Source organism: Sinohyriopsis cumingii, chromosome 3 (genome assembly GCF_028554795.1).
Source record: "Sinohyriopsis cumingii isolate HCF-2022 chromosome 3, ASM2855479v2, whole genome shotgun sequence".
Classification (NCBI taxonomy): domain Eukaryota; kingdom Metazoa; phylum Mollusca; class Bivalvia; order Unionida; family Unionidae; genus Sinohyriopsis; species Sinohyriopsis cumingii.
Window position 1 is genome coordinate 143,416,333 of NC_142963.1, and position 19,062 is coordinate 143,435,394.

At 34.6% G+C, this 19,062-nt stretch overlaps 1 protein-coding gene across 4 annotated transcripts in view; it reads left to right on the forward strand.

Annotated features, from left to right (window-relative positions):
- The window catches only part of LOC149804007 (cytosolic 10-formyltetrahydrofolate dehydrogenase-like), an 88,135-nt gene that overhangs the window by 42,688 nt on the left and 26,385 nt on the right, over window positions 1-19,062 (forward strand). For all 4 annotated transcript variants that reach the window (XM_089953870.1, XM_089953868.1, XM_089953869.1 and 1 more), the window contains exons 7-16: window positions 126-260; window positions 2,248-2,376; window positions 5,756-5,841; window positions 7,667-7,814; window positions 8,885-9,004; window positions 11,581-11,643; window positions 13,116-13,180; window positions 15,968-16,118; window positions 17,537-17,607; window positions 18,116-18,221. In XM_089953870.1, coding sequence (XP_089809996.1) covers window positions 126-260; window positions 2,248-2,376; window positions 5,756-5,841; window positions 7,667-7,814; window positions 8,885-9,004; window positions 11,581-11,643; window positions 13,116-13,180; window positions 15,968-16,118; window positions 17,537-17,607; window positions 18,116-18,221 — 1,074 coding nt within the window. The remainder of the gene's footprint in view (window positions 1-125; window positions 261-2,247; window positions 2,377-5,755; window positions 5,842-7,666; window positions 7,815-8,884; window positions 9,005-11,580; window positions 11,644-13,115; window positions 13,181-15,967; window positions 16,119-17,536; window positions 17,608-18,115; window positions 18,222-19,062) is intronic.

Below are 19,062 nucleotides of genomic sequence, written 5' to 3' on the forward strand. Positions count from 1 at the left end.
AATTTTGCAGTTCATTTAAATGTCATTTTTCCAAAACCCACACAGATTGATACCCTTGAAAGTAAATAAATTCACAATATTTGATGTGATAGTTTTAAGCCATCCATTATTTATATAAATTACAGAAAATAACATTCTTTGGTTCTCGCCTGTGGAATCGAATGGTGCCACGTGGACCTGAGTTTCAGGTGGAGGGATGCAGCAAGCCAGTCATTGTACATAGAAATGGGATGGTCTTGTTTGGAAATGATGGAAAGATGGTGAGTAATAATGATGAATGAATTACCTAGATCACAATGGCAGAATACATTTGAGTTTGAAGTGGAAGATTGTAAAGTCATTTATAGAATTAAACTGTTCATAAAGAACATGTATGTAGTGAATAAATGTCTGTCTGTACAAAATTCTTGTTATGGATAACTGTATTTGAAAAGTTGTATATTGGGGATACCTGTTTATAAGTAACACTTTGTAGGGGCAGCTATCTATGAAAACACTTTTATATAGGGGATAGAGAACACTTGCATATAAAGGATAGCTATCTATAAAGAACACCTGTATATAATGGATAACTGTCTATAAAGAATGCCTGTATATAGGGAATACTTGTCTAAAAAGAACAGTTGTATCTAGGGGATAACTGTTTATTTAAAAAAATATTTGTATATAGTAGGTAGCTGCAAATAGAAAATATCCCCAGACATTACCAGTTACATGGAAAACTGTGCATGAAATAGTTGAGGAAGGTCCCCACAAATAACCAGTAACATGGAATATTGTGCATGAAATAGTTGAGGAAGGTCCCCACAAATAATCAGTACCATGGAATACTGTGCATGAAATAGTTGATGAAGGTCCCCACATATAACCAGTACCATGGAATACTGTGCATGAAATCAATGAAAATTGTTGTTGTTGGGTTTAACGACATTTTTCAGCACAAGATAGGCTATACATGGTGGCCAGTATTAATGGTGCAGGAAGAACCTGGGAAAACCCCAGAAAGAACCACCAACCCACGAGAAGCTACTGACAAGCTTTCTCACATACCCACATTGGCCAAATCCGAGACTTGAACCCATGCAGACAGAGGTGAGATGGCAGTGATCCATAACGGAGAGCGCTTTAGACCACTCGGCCACTCGAGGCCCCCTAAATGAATGAAAAAGATCCCCACATATAACCATTGACATGGAATATTGTATGAAATAATTGAGGAACATGGAATACTGTACATGTAATCAGTGAAAAAGGTCCCCACATATTACCAGTAACATGAAATGATGTGCACAGAATAGTTGAGGAAGGTCCCTGTATATAACCAGTAACATGGAATATTGCATGAAATCAGTGAAAAAGGTCCTCATATAGAACCAGTAACATGGACTACTGTGCATGAAATTGTTTGATTGTTGTTGTTGTTGTGGGGTTTAATGCCATTTTTCAGCACACAATAGGCTATACATGGCGGCCAGTATTAATGGTGAAGGAAGAACCCGGGAAAACCCCAGAAAGAACCACCGACCCACAAGAAGCTACTGGCAAGCTTTCTCACATAAGAAATTGTTTGAAATTCTTCAGCTGATTAATTCATATCAGAAGGTGTGCTTATTGGCTAAATTTCTTATAGTGAGAAGAGAGTTTCACCCTCTTTAACAAGTGTAAATAGACTTTATTTCCATATCCCTATGCAGGTAAATGTAAGCCAGGTGTAAATATACTTTATTTCCATATCCCTATGCAGGTAAATGTAAGCCAGGTGTAAATAGACTTTATTTCTATATCCCTATGCAGGTAAATGTCAGCCAGGTGTAAATATACTTTATTTCCATATCCCGTTGCAGGTAAATGTAAGCCAGGTGTAAATATACTTTATTTCCATATCCCGTTGCAGGTAAATGTAAGCCAGGTTTAAATATACTTTATTTCCTTATCCCTATGCAGGTAAATGTAAGCCAGGTGTAAATAGACTTTTTTTTCCATATCCCTATGCAGGTAAATGTAAGCCAGGTGTAAATATACTTTATTTCCATATCCCTATGCAGGTAAATGTAAGCCAGGTGTAAATATACTTTATTTCCATATCCCTATGCAGGTAAATGTCAGCCAGGTGTAAATATACTTTATTTCCTTATCCCTATGCAGGTAAATGTAAGCCAGGAGTAAATAGACTTTTTTTTCCATATCCCTATGCAGGTAAATGTAAGCCAGGTGTAAATATACTTTTTTTTCCATATCCCTGTGCAGGTAAATGTAAGCCAGGTTCAGATGGAGAGTGGAAAGATGATTAGTGCCAGCAAGTTTGGTAAAGAGGACACACAGGAAGATAAGCTGGAACTCACCCCAGAAGAGGAAAAGATGATCAAGGAATTGAAGGTTGTATGCCATATGGTTGTGTTTGATTAGAAAAAGATTATATACTCCTGTAGGTTGTATGCCATATGGTTGTGTGTGATTAGGAAAAGATTATTAAGGACCTGAAAGTTGTATGCCATATGGTTGTGTTTGATTAATAAAAGATTATATAGTCCTGTAGGTTGAATGCAATATGGTTGTGTTTGATTAGGAAAAGATTATTAAGGACCTGTATGTTGTATGCCATATGGTTGTGTTTGATTAGGAAAAGATTATATAGTCCTGTAGGTTGAATGCAATATGGTTGTGTCTGATTAAAAAAAGATTATATACTCTTGTAGGTTGTATGCAATATGGTTGTGTCTGATTAGGAAAAGATTATATAGTCCTGTAGGTTGTATGCCATATGGTTGTGTGTGATTAGGAAAAGATTATTAAGGACCTGAAAGTTGTATGCCATATGGTTGTGTTTGATTAGGAAAAGATTATTAAGGACCTGTAGGTTGTATGCCATATGGTTGTGTTTGATTAATAAAAGATTATATAGTCCTGTAGGTTGAATGCAGTATGGTTGTGTTTGATTAGGAAAAGATTATTAAGGACCTGAAAGTTGTATGCCATGTGGTTGTGTTTAATTAAAAAAAGATTATATAGTCCTGTAGGTTGTATGCCATATGGTTGTGTTTGATTAATAAAAGATTATATAGTCCTGTAGGTTGTATGCCATATGGTTGTGTTTGATTAATAAAAGATTATATAGTCCTGTAGGTTGAATGCAATATGGTTGTGTTTGATTAGGAAAAGATTATTAAGGACCTGTAGGTTGTATGCCATGTGGTTGTGTTTAATTAAAAAAAGATTATATAGTCCTGTAGGTTGTATGCCATATGGTTGTGTTTGATTAATAAAAGATTATATAGTCCTGTAGGTTGTATGCCATGTGGTTGTGTTTAATTAAAAAAAGATTATATAGTCCTGTAGGTTGAATGCAATATGGTTGTGTGTGATTAGGAAAAGATTATTAAGGACCTGAAGGTTGTATGCTTATGGTTGTATTTGATTCAGCTTAATGTGGCAGTATTTGGAAAAGATGACCAAGGAGTGAAGGTAGTGTGCCATATGGTTGTGTGTAATTAAGAAAAGATGACCAAGGACTGAAGGTAGTGTGCCATATGGTTGTGTATAATTAAGAAAAGATGACCAAGGACTGAAGGTTGTGTGCCATATGGTTGTGTATAATTCTGCTTAATGTGGCAGTATTTGGTGGATAGTTTGCCAGTCAAATGTCATGAATGCCACACTTTATTTGCATTACTGAGTCAGTTTTTTAGCCTGTTCACTTAGCAGTATGTCTTCTCAAAAATACTTGGATGCAGTGCCAGCCATCTTGAATTGATTGCTACTTTTTCTGAAGGGGAAAGTCACTCATTATGTAGTTTTCACTAGAACACTTGTAATGTTCAGTTGGTGCTAAATGAAGATGGTGCTGCTGAGAGAGTCAACATGCTCAATACAGCCACCACAGCGGCCATCTGAAAATTCTTGTTATTGCTACTCCACCGAAATGGATGATCATATGAGCATGGCATTTTAACTAAAAGACTACTTTGACAGACCTGCCAACCCTTACGATTTTGCCTTAAGTTTTGCAAAAATGACCCTTAAAATACGAACTTGTGGAATAAAAGCAAAAATGATTTTTGTCCAGATAATTTGTTCATCCTTGTTTGATTTGGATCCGGGTTTCATATTAAAATTAGTCAGGGAACCAGACTAACTTTACAGCAGTACCTTGGACACTTTAAACCGCACATATTTTGTCATGCAAAGCGTCTGCATTATCTAACTGTTGATTATAAAAGATTTTTAAAAGTGGCCTCCAGCGAGTTATGCATGTTGAAGATGAAAAGGAAAATAGGTCTCTTAAAAGTGTTAATAATCAACACAAAAGAATAAAAGGAATATTCAGATTCTTGTGAATAAGCAGGAAGGGACACAATTACATTCATTGGACATCACATGCCAATTTGTGTATGTCTCTTTGGCAAGAGATGTGATTGGTGTCATCATATGAATTAAAACAAAATTAGAAGAATTACGTCAAGTTGAGAGATAGCAATAAGCCATTGAGCTGCATATGATTGGGAACAAGTTTGTGCAACCGTACTGATGATAAATAACGTCAACATGTACATTTCAGTTTCAAATACCGAAATTTTAAGTATGTTTTCCAGCGTTACAATAGCAGTTGATGATATTTTGTTGCACCTTACTGAAAATTGGTCAAAATTAGAGAAAAAAATCAACTGCCTTACTTGGACCATCTCATCCAAGTTGGCGGGTCTGCTTCAAAGTCTAGTTGGTCCTAAATGAAAACTGTCAGTCTAACATATAATATCAGACCTGCCAACCCTTATGGTTTTGCCATAAGTCTCACGGAAATGACACTTAAAGTACGGACTTAGTGAACAAAAGGACAAATTATGGAAACGGAAATACGAATGTTTGCAGTAAAATCAGATTAAAGCATGTTTGATTTGGATCAGTTTCATATATTCAGTGGAATTAGTCGGGGAACCAGGATAACTTTACCATGGTACCTCAGATGCTTTAAAATGCATATTTTTGATAAAAATGTCTGCATGATTAAGCTTTTGCTTATTTTTTTTTTTTTTAAATTATGGCATCCAACAAGTGGCAGGTCAGGAATCAAGGGACAATAGACCTCTTAAAAAGTTTTAATAGTACAGGCGAATGAAATGGAATATTTAGATTCTGGGAAAAAATACAAGGGAACAGTTACATTTAGAGGACAGTAGTTTGTCACTTTGTGGGAAAGATGGAGAGATTCCGTAGGGCTTGGAACTGCAGTTTGTAAATCAGTACTGGAGCTAAGTAAGGTTCAAGTAAACTTTACAGACTTTTGAGTTGAACGATCGACCGCCTTACTGGGGAGGTCTTGTTAGGGTTGGCAGGTCTGCAATGTAACCATCACAGCAGCCATCTTGAAAATCTTGTTTTTTATTGCTGCTTCTTGTGAACAGAAAGTCATATCAGCATGGGGTTGTCACTTGAAGACTTGCAATGTTTGGTTGGTCTTTAAAAACTTGTGCCAGTCTGATTTCACATATTCTGCCATATTGAGCATATTGAAAATCTTATTGCTCAGGAATATCAAAGATGGTTTCAGCATTCTGGAAATTCTATTCAGACAGTAGAGCATTAGTATCTTTGAAGGACTCTTGTTTTAAAACAAAAGGTTCCTGGTAAAAGTTTTTATTGAGTTTAACAAATACTTCTTCAATGTTACGTGTCCATAGGACAGAAATGTCAAGATGGGTTTTTTTAAACTTTAGTTATGAAAGGATAAACTCGTGATTACATTTTGTTTCTTTTCCAGGTGGTTTGGAATGGCATTCTCAACATAAACATTGAAAATTCGACAGATTTTTTCAAGTCAGGTGCTGGTTCTATGGATGTTGTTAGGTGTGTATATAAAGTCAATCTGAAAGTGTTATATTTAGCCAGTTGTGTAGTTGTTGTTAGGGACGTATGTAAGGTAAGTCTTAAAGTAGTAATATTTATTTAGCCAGTTCTGTGGATGTTAGCTATGCACGTAAGGTCAGTCTGAAAGCAGTAATATTTATTTAGCCAGTTCTATGGATGTTAGCTATGCACGGAAGGTCAGTCTGAAAGCAGTAATATTTATTTAGCCAGTTCTATGGATGTTAGCTATGCACATAAGGTCAGTCTGAAAGCAGTAATATTTATTTAGCCAGTTCTATGGATGTTAGCTATGCACATAAGGTCAGTCTGAAAGCAGTAATATTTATTTAGCCAGTTCTATGGATGTTAGCTATACACGTAAGGTCAGTCTGAAAGCAGCAATATTTATTTAGCCAGTTCTATGGATGTTAGCTATGCACGTAAGGTCAGTCTGAAAGCAGTAATATTTATTTAGCCAGTTCTATGGATGTTAGCTATGCACGTAAGGTCAGTCTGAAAGCAGTAATATATAGCAAGTTTTATGGATGTTAGTTATGCATGAAATGTCATTCTAGAACAGTAAAGGTACAACATTATTGTTTATGGAATTTAGGTCAGTCAGAAGTATTTATAGCTGTAAAATAACATCTATACAATTTTATTAAAATATTCTTCATCTTTGCAAAATGTTTTTATTGCTAAATTGCTGAAATTTGCTTATATTATCAATTCCAAATTTTAATTTGAAATACTTTAAACTTGAAATGTCTTTTTTCAATGGCATATGACCAGAGTTTGTTTTTGATTGAAACTCTATTCCATCAGATCAATAACTAATCTTAAACTGTCATAAAAAAAAATTTATGGGACTTCTTTATATTGGATAGGGCATTTGATTTTATGTTCAGTCCATAATTCTTGCATGGCTGATTTGGTGTTCAGTCTATTTATTGCATGGTTGATTTTTTGGTGTTCAATCAGTATTTCTTGCATTGTTGATTTGGTGTTAAATCTGTATTTCTTGCATGGTTGATTTGGTGTTCAGTCTGTATTTTTTACACGGTTGTATTGATGTTAAATCTGTATTTCTTGCATGGTTGTTTTGGTGTTCCATCTGTATTTCTCGCATGATTGGTTTGGTGTTCTATCTGTATATCTTGCATAGTTGATTTGGTACTCAATCTGTATTTCTTGCATGGTTGTTTTGGTGTTCAATCTGTATTTCTTGCTTAGTTGATTTGGTGTTCGATCTGTTTTTCTTGCATTATTGATTTTGGTGTTCAATCTGTATTTCTTGCATAGTTAATTTGGTGTTCAAGCTGTATTTCTTGAATGGTTGATTTTGGTGTTCATTCTATTTCTTGCGTGGTAGATTTTAGCATTCAATCTTTATTTCTTGCAAGGTTGATTTGGTGTTCAGTCTATTTTTTGAATGGTTGATTTTGGTGTTCAATCTGTATTTCTATTATGGGCAGTATTTCTATGTCACACACCTAGATGGGAACTATTGAGATGTTTTCACTGACATATGTGTGTTAATTTATTTTTAAAAGTGCAGATTCAACCCTTTTCAGAACCCACCTTATTTTTTTTTTCAAACTCAATAGCAAAAAACATTTAAGACTTAAATGAACATTATGTAATAAATACATTTTGTTTTATTCTGAGTCAGGGCAGAGAACATGTTCAGTGAGATGAATGATTTCATCAAGGTGTGATAGCATTAGTGAAGCCCTGTAATATGTTGAACCCATTCATTCGGCCAACTTTGAACAAAATGTGTAGTTTTATATAAAAATATGCAAAGGAACACTTGTCATGACAGGTTAGTCGAGGAAGTGAAACAGAAATGTAATGGGATCAAGCTGGAGAATGAAGACGTCTACATGAACACATTGTTTGAGGATTTTGTCAATTGTGTTGTCAAAAGAGGACGAGGGATAGTAGATAAGGAGGAATTCAAATTTAAGCCGGTAAGATACACTTCTTGCTAAATAGATATATTTTGAAAAACACTTGAAGTGTTCTAGAACGAGTTTGTTTTTATTTTTTTTATTATATACATCACAAGGCTGCATAAAATTAAGTCAATAAAAGCACAATTTTTTTTATAAGTTATAAAGATTCTAGAGATCAGAACCATTCCCATATGTAATACGTGGGTGCAGGAATGTTCTAGCGTTTATTCTACTAGTATGTATTCATTGTTTAAGACTCATTATCATTTCTAGACATTTCAGAATATTTAGTCAATGTTTTATCCATAAAAGTGAATACCCATGTAATTTTTATAGTATATGACACCCTTGAATTTCTTATTTCTGTTACTGAAAAGAAGAAAGTGTCAGCTTGATGAAACATACATGAAACTTGACCTTTTTCATGGCAATGATGGGTACAACTCAGTCTCATGGCAATGATGGGTACAACTCAGTTTCATGGCAATGATGGGTACAACTCAGTCTCATGGCAATGATGGGTACAACTCAGTTTCATGGCAATGATGGGTACAACTCAGTCTCAAGGCAACTGAGCCTAACCCAATATCATCAACTTTAAAATTTAATACTAGTAATACATCATATGCTATTATTGCATTACTATCTTTTTCTTGTGCTAGTCTTCAGTGAAAGTAAATTCCCACCACTAATTAGTAATTGGAGGTCTTAAAACAGAAACAAGATAATCCAAGTCTGATGCCTTAGTTTTCTCCATTATTTGGAAGATTATCCTTCTTTGTGGAATCCTAGTTAAAAATCATAGGTATATGTGAAATCCTTTTAAAAATCAGTTAAATATGGAATCCTTGTTAAATATCATATGTTATCCATATAATCCTTGTTAAATATGTGTATGTGTAGAATGCATGTTAATTATTATTTATGTTATCCTTGTTATTTGTGGAATTTAAAAAAAATATGTACATGAAATCCTTGTTAAAAATCCTAGTTAATAATTGTAGTTACCTGTATCATCTTTGATAATAATTATAGTTACCTGTAGAATCTTTGTTAATAATTATTGATGTCCTTTCTGTGTACAGGTGACGATACATGTAAACAACATGGACATTTCTTTCCCAAACCAGCTGTTTATCAACAACGAATTTGTGGACTCTTCTGATAAGGTTACCTTCAAAACCATTAATCCTACCAATGAATCTGTAAGTTTTTGTTTTTTTTAATATTTTTCTTCATTGAGTGGATACTGGTCTATTTATTGTTTGTTCTCTTGTCTGTTTCTCAATTCCTAATTTTATGATAATATTGCATGTATCAAAAAAGTATAGTGAATTGTCATCCAATATTGAAGTTGATCTTCATTTCTCTGTGCCCTTGTATATTTGCTATCTTTTTTTGTAGGGCTGTTCCAGTATAAAATAATTGGGGTAGGCACTTTCAATGTGGAGTAGTCTCCCATTAATGTAATTTAGAACTTCTAATAATTTTCATATAAACTCACAGTACCCTGGCATATATTTGTTAAAGCTGCCTTACCTGGGTACCATATATGTCTAAATGGAACTGCCATTATATAACTGTCTCTTGAAATGTGTCAAATGCCATTAATCATGCTTTCTTGAAAATGTTAAATGCCTCAAATCATGCCTTCTTCGATGTGTTGAATGCTTGGAATCACACCAAGAATTTTCAAATGCCTTAAATCGTGCATTCTTGAATGTGTCAAATGTCTTTAATCATGCCATGTTGAATGTGTCAGATGCCTATAATAATGCCTTCTTGAATGTGTCAAATGCCTTGGTGACTAAGTCTACTTTTGGGTATTTATTTTGCCTTCTAGAATGTGTCAGATGTCTTAAATGATGCCTTCTTGATTGTGTTAAATGCCCTTAATCATGGCTTCTTGAATGTGTCATATGCCTTAGTGACTAAGTATACTTTTGGGTGTTTATCATGCCTTCTTGAATGTGTCAGATGTCTTAAATGATGCCTTCTTGAATGCGTCAGATGTCTTAAATGATGCCATATATGTCTGAATAGAGCTGCCATTATATAACTGTCTCTTGAAGTGTGTCAAATGCCATTAATCATGCCTTCTTGAAAATGTTAAATGCTTTAAATCATGCCTTCTTGAATGTGTCAGATGTCTTAAATGTTGCCTTCTTGAAAATGTTAAATGCCTTAAATCATGCCTTCTTGAATGTATCAAATGCCTTATTGACTAAGTATACTTCTGGGTGTTTATCATGCCTTCTTGAATGTGTCAGATGTCTTAAATGATGCCTTCTTTAAAGTGTCAAATGCCTATAATAATGCCTTCTTGAATGTGTCAAATGCCTTGGTGACTTAAGTCTACTTTTGGGTATTTATTTTGCCTTCTTGAATGTGTCAGATGTCTTAAATGATGCCTTCTTGAATGTGTCAGATGTCTTAAATCATGCCTTCTTGATTGTGTTAGATGTCCTTAATTATGCCTTCTTGATTGTGTTAAATGCCCTTAATCATGCCTTCTTGAATGTGTCAAAAGCCAATAATGTCTTCTTGAATGTGTCAAATGCCCTTAATCATGCCTTCTTGATTGTGTTGAATGCTTTTAATCATGCCTTCTTTATTGTGTTAAATGCCCTTAATCATGCCTTCTTTATTGTGTTAAATGCCTTTAATCATGCCTTCTTGAATGTGTCAAATGTCTATAATAATGCCTTCTTAAATGTGTCAAATGCCTTGGTGACTAAGTCTACTTTTGGCTGTTTGTTATGCCTTCTTGAATGTGTCAAATGCCTTTAATCATGCTTTCTTGAATGAGTCAAATGCCTTTAAGCATGCTTTCTTGAATGAGTCAAATGCCTTTAAGCATGCTTTCTTGAATGAGTCAAATGCCTTTAATCATGCCTTCTTGAATGTGTCAAATGTCTTTAATCATGCCTTCTTGAATGTGTCAAATGCTTTTAATCATGCCTTCTTGAATGTGTCAAATGCCTTAGTGACTAAGTATACTTTTGGGTGTTTATCATGCCTTCTTGAATGTGTCAGATGTCTTAAATGATGCCTTCTTGAATGTGTCAGATGTCTTAAATGATGCCTTCTTGTTTGTGTTAAGTGCTCTTAATCATGCTGCCTTGAATGTGTCAAATGCCTTAGTGACTAAGTATACTTTTGGGTGTTTATCATGCCGTCTTGAATGTGTCAGATGTCTTAAATGATGTCTTCTTGAATGTGTCAGATGTCATAAATGATGCCTTCTTGAATGTGTCAGATGTCATAAATGATGCCTTTTTGAATGTGTCAGATGTCTTAAATGATGCCTTCTTGAATGTGTCAGATGTCTTAAATGATGCCTTCTTGAATGTGTCAGATGTCTTAAATGATGCCTTCTTAAATGTGTCAGATGTCTTAAATGATGCCTTATTGATTGTGTCAGATGTCTTAAATGATGCCTTCTTGAATGTGTTAAGTCTGCTTCAGGAGGAGTTTATTTAATTATTTGGTTTTGTTTGATGTTTTCATAGTCCTCAAAAAACATAATTTTAGAAAGTTTCATAACGTCTTGAACTTGAACCAGTAGCTTAATTTATATCAGTCAAATATGCCATTCTAAAATATAGACTGCTAACAGCAGGGGCAATACACTGTCATCTTAGGACTAAATGCTTCCAATTGTTAAGCTTAAGTTGAACACATTAAAACATTTCTTTTTGCATTTGTACTTGAGTTGACTGTACCAAATACACAATGCAGCATATCTCAAGCAATGTTACCCTTCATATTTTTTTTCCAGGTGATATGTAGTGTTGCTAAGGCAACAGTTGAGGATGTCAATAGAGCTGTGGAGGCAGCAAAGGTACGTGTGCTAAATATAAAAATGTTTTGGTTTGTTGTTAAATATAAACATGTTTTGGTTGGTTGTTAGAAGCTACATTCAGCCTCCAGTTTAGCATTCTTTATCTGACATAGCTATAGTTTTCTTACATCAGTACCATTAAACTTCACACAGTTATTTTAAAGAATGTTAAGATTTTTTAGTTAAACTTAGTTTTAGTGTTTAAATTGTTCAACATCATGTAGCATAGCATGGGAACATGGTGAGTTTGTTTTTCACACTTTCAATTATATCATGGCATGTAAATATGAGAGAGTGAGTGCACGCATATATGTGCATTACAGTACATAAGTTTTGTAAACTTCGCACTTATCCAGTATAAGATGATACATTCTCAGGTTTTACTACCTATAAACAAAACTTTCTTGAGGTGGATGAAAAACTTGGTTATGAACACTTATATTTAATGTTGGTGACCTGATTTTTAAAGATGTTTTTATTTCAAATTTGGTGGATTTTGGATATTTTTGACAAACTCTTTGTTGGCTGAAATTATTAACGGCAGACAAGTGAACTATTTTTAACCTTTTTTATATTTTTATGTAGATGACCTGCTTTAAATTTTCAGGCCATTTTAGCAGTTTTGAACAAAAATTTAAAACTTGTTTTCAACTTTTGAGACTTTTAAACATAAAAAATGCATGCAAATTAAAAAAGTGGAGAAGAGACAAAATCTCATTTAGTAAGGGGGCAAAAGTTGGCAACTACGTTTACTTGGAAAATTCCAGCACCAACCTAGCGCAAACAAGTTCATTATCTTAATTATTTCTCTAAAAATTATGATTTTTTAATATTAAAAAGAACAAACTATTTCAGTTCTAATTGCTTTAAATAGGGTTGTGTCCAAAGTAGAGATTTGATTTAATGCCAAATGATAAATTTCAAACTTTGGTTTAATGCCATATGTTATGTTAATGAGTAGTATTGATTGATTGTTAAATAATGTTAATTAGTGGCTTGGATTTAATGCCAAATTTGTTATTGAGTAGTTTTGATTGAATGCCAAATAATGTGACTAGCTGATGTTGTGATATACCAAAAGTTGTGAGATGTATTTATTATTCAACGATAGGACATAAATCAAGATATTTCAGTTAAATTATAATTTATTTCATATTGATTTCTTTCTGCAAGTAATGTTGAAAATTAAATGCAGCATCTACACTGAAAGGAATGCATCTCAACAGTCATTCTAGTTGCTGTATGAATGTCACCCTAACTGATACAATGTTTGATCACATGCTCCAACTCAGTCATCTGATTGGTTCAACATGACAACGTATCTAACTAGCTTATTAACATATATTGGCTGCAATGACATCATGTCTGGGCAGAGAAACCAAAGTAGACAAAAAGGGGCCAGAGAAGAATGTATTGTGTATTTCTTAAAACTTAATCAATTTAATTATAATTTATTTCATTTTGATCTCCAGGTAGCGTTTGAGGAAGGGGAATGGGGAAAAATGAATGCCAGAGATAGAGGAGCTATCATGTACAGGTAAGAAAGGCTCAAATAAATCTATAACACTTCTTCTTGGGTTTTTTTCTCCATTTTTCATTATCAAAAACTAAATAACTGTAGAAAAATGTGAAAGTAGACCAGAAGAGCTCTTGGGATGACCTGATGACCATTGTCCATCATCCATCTGTCCATTAGGACAATTTAGTTATCACTACTACTTCTAAACATATTGGAGGATTTACACCAGCATTCATTCTAAGGGCTAGTTGGTCCTGAATAAAAATGGTGCTGCTCAGATATTCAATATAGCTGCCGAGGAATCAATCCGAACAATCTTGTTATCGCTACTCCTACTGAATCAATGGTTAAATAAAGATGGAGGTTTAACTTAAAGACTGTATAATGTCTAGTTGGTCCAAAATGAAATTGGTGCTGATCTGACATCCAGTATAGACATCACAACAACCATCTTGAAAATCTCATTATTTCATGGTTGCATGTTAATTATCTTGTTATCGCCTCTGATGAGCAAAAACACTTGACATGGGGTTTTTAAAAGAAGACTTTCTTTGTTGCCTAGTTGGTCCAAAATGAAAATTGTTCCACTCTGACATCCTTTATGCTGCATTTGTGGCCATCTTGAAAATCATGTTATTGCTACTCCTCCTGAATTGATGGTCATATGAACATGGGTGTTTCACTATCATTGTCATTGTAGGGTTTAATGCCATTTTTCAGCACAGGATAATCTATACATGGCAGCCAGTATAAATGGTGGAAGAAGAACCTGGGAAAACCCCGGAAAAAACCATCAACCCATGAGAAGCTACTGGCAAGCTTTTTCACATACCCACATTGGCCGAACAGGAGACTCAAACCCATGCAGACAGAGGGGAGATGGCAGTGATCTGTGACATTGAGCGCTTTAGACTATTTGGCCACTCGGGGACCTGGGTGTTTCACTGTAAGACTTTGTATGATCTCTAGCTGGTCCTAATTGAAAATGGTGTTTATCTGACATTCAGTATCTTGTAATCACTTCTCATGCAAAGAAAGTCTTACGAGCATGGGGTTTTCACCAGAAGACTTCTTGTGATGCCTGGCTGGTCCTAAATGAAAATGATGCTGCAGTAACATCCAGTATAGCCATCACAGTTGCCATCTTGAAACTATTGTTATTGCTACTCCAGTTGAACGGATGGTTGCACCAACATGGGATTTTCAGTAAAAGACTTCGTATGATTTCTAGTAGGTTCAGTATGAAAATGTTGCCAGTCTGACATTCTAAATGGCTGATCTGACAGTCATCCTAAAAATGTTGCCAATCTGACATTCTAAATGGCTGATCTGACAGTCATCCTAAAAATGTTGCCAGCCTGACATTCTAAATGGCTGATCTGACAGTCATCCTAAAAATGTTGCCAATCTGACATTCTAAATGGCTGATATGACAGTCATCCTAAAAATGTTGCCAGTCTGACATTCTAAATGGCTGATCTGACAGTCATCCTAAAAATGTTGCCAATCTGACATTCTAAATGGCTGCTCTGACAGTCATCCTAAAAATCATATATCATTATGTGGTTTCACTGGAAGTATTCTTATGGTGTTTAATTGGGTTTGAAAATAAAACTGCTAATCTGATGTCCAAAATGGCCACCATAAAAGCCGTCATGAAAATCTTGTTGCTACTCCTCTAGGGTAGAAAGTCATATCAGCGTTGGGTTTCACAAAATGACTTTTTTTGCTGTCTAGTTGGTACTAAACGAAAATAGTGCCAGCCAGTATGGTTGCAATGAAGGCCATCTTGAAAATCTTGCTATCAGTAGTCCTCCTAAATGGAAAGTCATCATTGATATTTAGTAAATCTTGCTATCAGTACTCCTCCTAAATGGAAAGTCATCATTGATATTTAGTAAATCTTGCTATCAGTACTCCTCCTAAATGGAAAGTCATCATTGATATTTAGTAAATCTTGCTATCAGTACTCCTCCTAAATGGAAAGTCATCATTGATATTTAGTAAATCTTGCTATCAGTACTCCTCCTAAATGGAAAGTCATTATTGATATTTAGTAAATCTTGCTATCAGTACTCCTCCTAAATGGAAAGTCATCATTGATATTTAGTAAATCTTGCTATCAGTACTCCTCCTAAATGGAAAGTCATCATTGATATTTAGTAAATCTTGCTATCAGTACTCCTCCTAAATGGAAAGTCATCATTGATATTTAGTAAATCTTGCTATCAGTACTCCTCCTAAATGGAAAGTCATCATTGATATTTAGTTCTCACCAGAAGACTAATTGTAATATCAAGTTGTTTCTCAATAAAAATGCAGCCTCCAAAATGGCTGCCATAATCAACGTAGTACTCCTGAATGGATGGTCGTCATATCAAGATGGGGTTTTCACCAAAAGTCTTTTTATGGTGTCTGGTTTGTCTTGAATTAAAATTTTGCAAGTCTTTGATCCCATATGGCTTACACTATATTTAAATTGAAAATCTTCTAGCTTAAGAATATCAGATGGTTTCAACACTTGGCAGTTAGAAAAGGAAGAAATGGTCAAGGGACACTTAATATATCATATATATATATATATATATATATATATATATATATATATATATATATATATATATATATATATATATATATATATATATATATATATATATATATATATACATATATATATATATATTCATTCATGGACTTCCAAATATGTCAGTGGTTCCATTTGTCAAGAATTCTTAATTCAGGTTTTGTTTTTTCTTATCAGCTAGCATAACTCTCGAGAGTGACTACTCCTCTTTGTTTCAGACTTGCAGATTTAATGGAACAGCACCAGGAAGAACTTGCAACTCTTGAGAGTGTTGATTCTGGGGCAGTGTATACCCTTGCCCTCAAGACACATGTTGGCATGTCCATTGCAACATTCCGGTATTTTGCAGGCTGGTGTGACAAGATACAGGTAGGGACAAAATGTTGCTGTAGTAATGAATTATTGAATTTTGTTTTAATACTTGACAGACTTCAGTAAGGAACAACTTTTAAAGTACTGTAAGGGACCTGGCTTACAGTTGTAACATGATCATTCTCCACTGTCAGCTTCCTGGTTCACCAGATGTTTAACTTCCAGGTTCCCCACATGTCAGAGTTTCTAAATCTTGATTTGTCTAATCTACACATGTTTAATGTTTATGGTTCTGGTTTTCCACATGTATAGTTTAATTGTTGTCTACATGTTTCACCTCCCGATTCTCTACATGTTTAACTTTCTGGTTTTCCACAGCGTTAACGTCCTGAAACTCGACATATTTAACTTTCTTGTTCTCCACATTTTACTTCCTGGTTCTTCACTGTTCTGACTTCATGATTCCAGCATTTACAAAACTTAGCCATGAACCAAGGTCATTGTTTTCATCCAGGTTCTCCACATTCGTCTAGCTTAAAGATTAATTTGTGTGTTACCACCAGAACAATGGAGAGTTCACTTTTGAGATTTTAATAAATTGTGGTATGATCTATTTAAGATGGTTCAAGTTTATTTTCATGTACTTTCAAAATTCTTCATTAATACGAGTAAATTTCCTAGGTTGCGCTTCAGGATCTATCTTTTCAGAATAATATATTGGCTAGTGAAGGCTGAACCAGAATTGGGGTGTGGGGAGGAGGAAGGCACTTATGTAATTAAGTGTAGGTTGTTGGTGATATACTATATGGTTGGAAGTGTTTTGTGTATTAGGCTAGTTAAAATTAATGAAAGTGGATTCTTCTATGAAAAAGTGCCTTCCACATACTTTTGATTCTCGCGCCCCATGTGATCTATTCTCAGTAATTCTTTACTGCTCCAGTGGCCTAGTGGTTAGAGTGTCAGCCTCAAATGCAGGAGGGTGTGGGTTTGATCCCTGGCCGAGTCATACCAAAGACTTACAAAAATGGTACTAACAGCTGCCTCGCTAGGCGCTCAGCATTAATAGGTTAGTGTTAGGACTGGTCGGCCAGGTGTCAGGATAATGTGACTGAGTGGGACATCATGATATATGTCTATGTTTGATGCCCCAGTGCTAGACATCACTATAAACTGCCACATTGCAGACATTGTAGCAGTGTGACTGAAAAGTTATTAAAGCTTCGTTAAAAATCCTAATAACACATATATACTCAGTACTTTTATCAAATGCATCCAGCAATCAGAAAAATACATTCTCATCATGCAAGTTTTTATTTCCTAGAAATGTGAGTTTTTCAGTACATCAAGTTTCCAATTGATAATTTTGTATTACAGCAACAATACTTTCTCAGTTCTGTTTTTAAGTTGATTACAGACAATGAAATTAATAAATTATAGAATGCCATCATTAAAAGAATCTTTTATGTAACATTTAGGGCACCACAATCCCAATCAACAATGCCCGTCCAAGCAGGAACCTTACCTACACAAAGAGGGAGCCAATAGGGTGAGTGATCTATATTTACCTATATTTCAGACCTTCATTTACCTGTATTTCAAATCTATATCTGTCTGCATTTCACTTGTTGAATAAGGTGCAACCTACAATGAAATATAGGATAAAAAACTAAAACTTGATAGTAGTGATTCCAAATACTTTTTCCTTGCATTTGCAGAAAATTGGCTTACTTACAATCTTACCATATCTTGTATACAATATCTTATGTCAAGAATTCAGACTGACAGAGTTCAGAAACTAATTCTTATCGTCATGCCTTTGAGAGAAATGAAAGGGAGACGTTGTACCAGTTCTTACTGTTGTACCTCTTGGATAGAAAAGAATGGTGGCATATTACAGTCATCATATATTCCATAGATATCTGCTGTCACTATTCTAGGTCCTTGTCCTTTTTAAATTTGAACTTAATATTGTTGAGAAAAAGACAGGTTATCATTTTAGAGACAGATGAGATAATTAACATGATGAATTTATACCACTTTTCTGCATTTTTTAGGGTATGTGGTATTGTGGTACCCTGGAATTACCCACTAATGATGCTGGCTTGGAAAATGGCAGCTTGTCTGGCAGCTGGAAACACAGTGGTTCTCAAACCTGCTCAGGTAGATTATCTCCCTCATGTTTATTGGCATTGATTATCTCCCATACCAAAGTTAGGTGAATACCCACTGTAGGCAGTTATTATCTTCCTTAAGAGACTAGCCTTACCTAAATGTAGCTATTATCTCCCCCTTAAGATAAAAAGACAAACTTGCCAAAAAAAACCACCTGCATATCACAGTCACCTGCTAATAGAGACCACTATTTTTCCTTCCTATTAAAATTTCCAGTAAAGTTTGCACACATGTGGTGCCCACCTGCTCAACACTTAAAAAAGTTAGCATCAAACTCTGGTTTGTATATCTTCTGAGTCTTTTTGTCCATCCATCCATCCTTTAATCCATTCATCCATCCATCCATCCACCTTTGAAAAAGCACCAACATGGGTCATGCCTGAATAAAAAAACTGCTTTTGTGTGGACCTGCTTACATTTGTTGTGCATAGACTTGATTGTTCTTTTGCCAACCCGACTCATGTTTTCCTGTTCCAGATATTACGAAGGATCAGTTTTCATGTTGTGACTTGTTGCAAGGTGAAGGGTTTGAGACATTATTGTTAAGAGAAATGAATTATGAAAATGTATAGATAAACAATTTAGAGTTATTGTACCAATTAATTTTTTGAGAATACAGTAATCAACATTCCTTCTGTCCTCCAACTTGCTTTGATATCGAAAGCTACATTCTTTATAGCGTTACACAAACTGCTGTAAATTACCTTATGGGCATTTTATGTATTCCTGGTGTTATGTTATTCATGAACTCACTATTAACAATAATGAGGCAAGAATACAATGATGCAAGAAAGGTGATAATTGAACAATTATCCATTAATTACTTTAT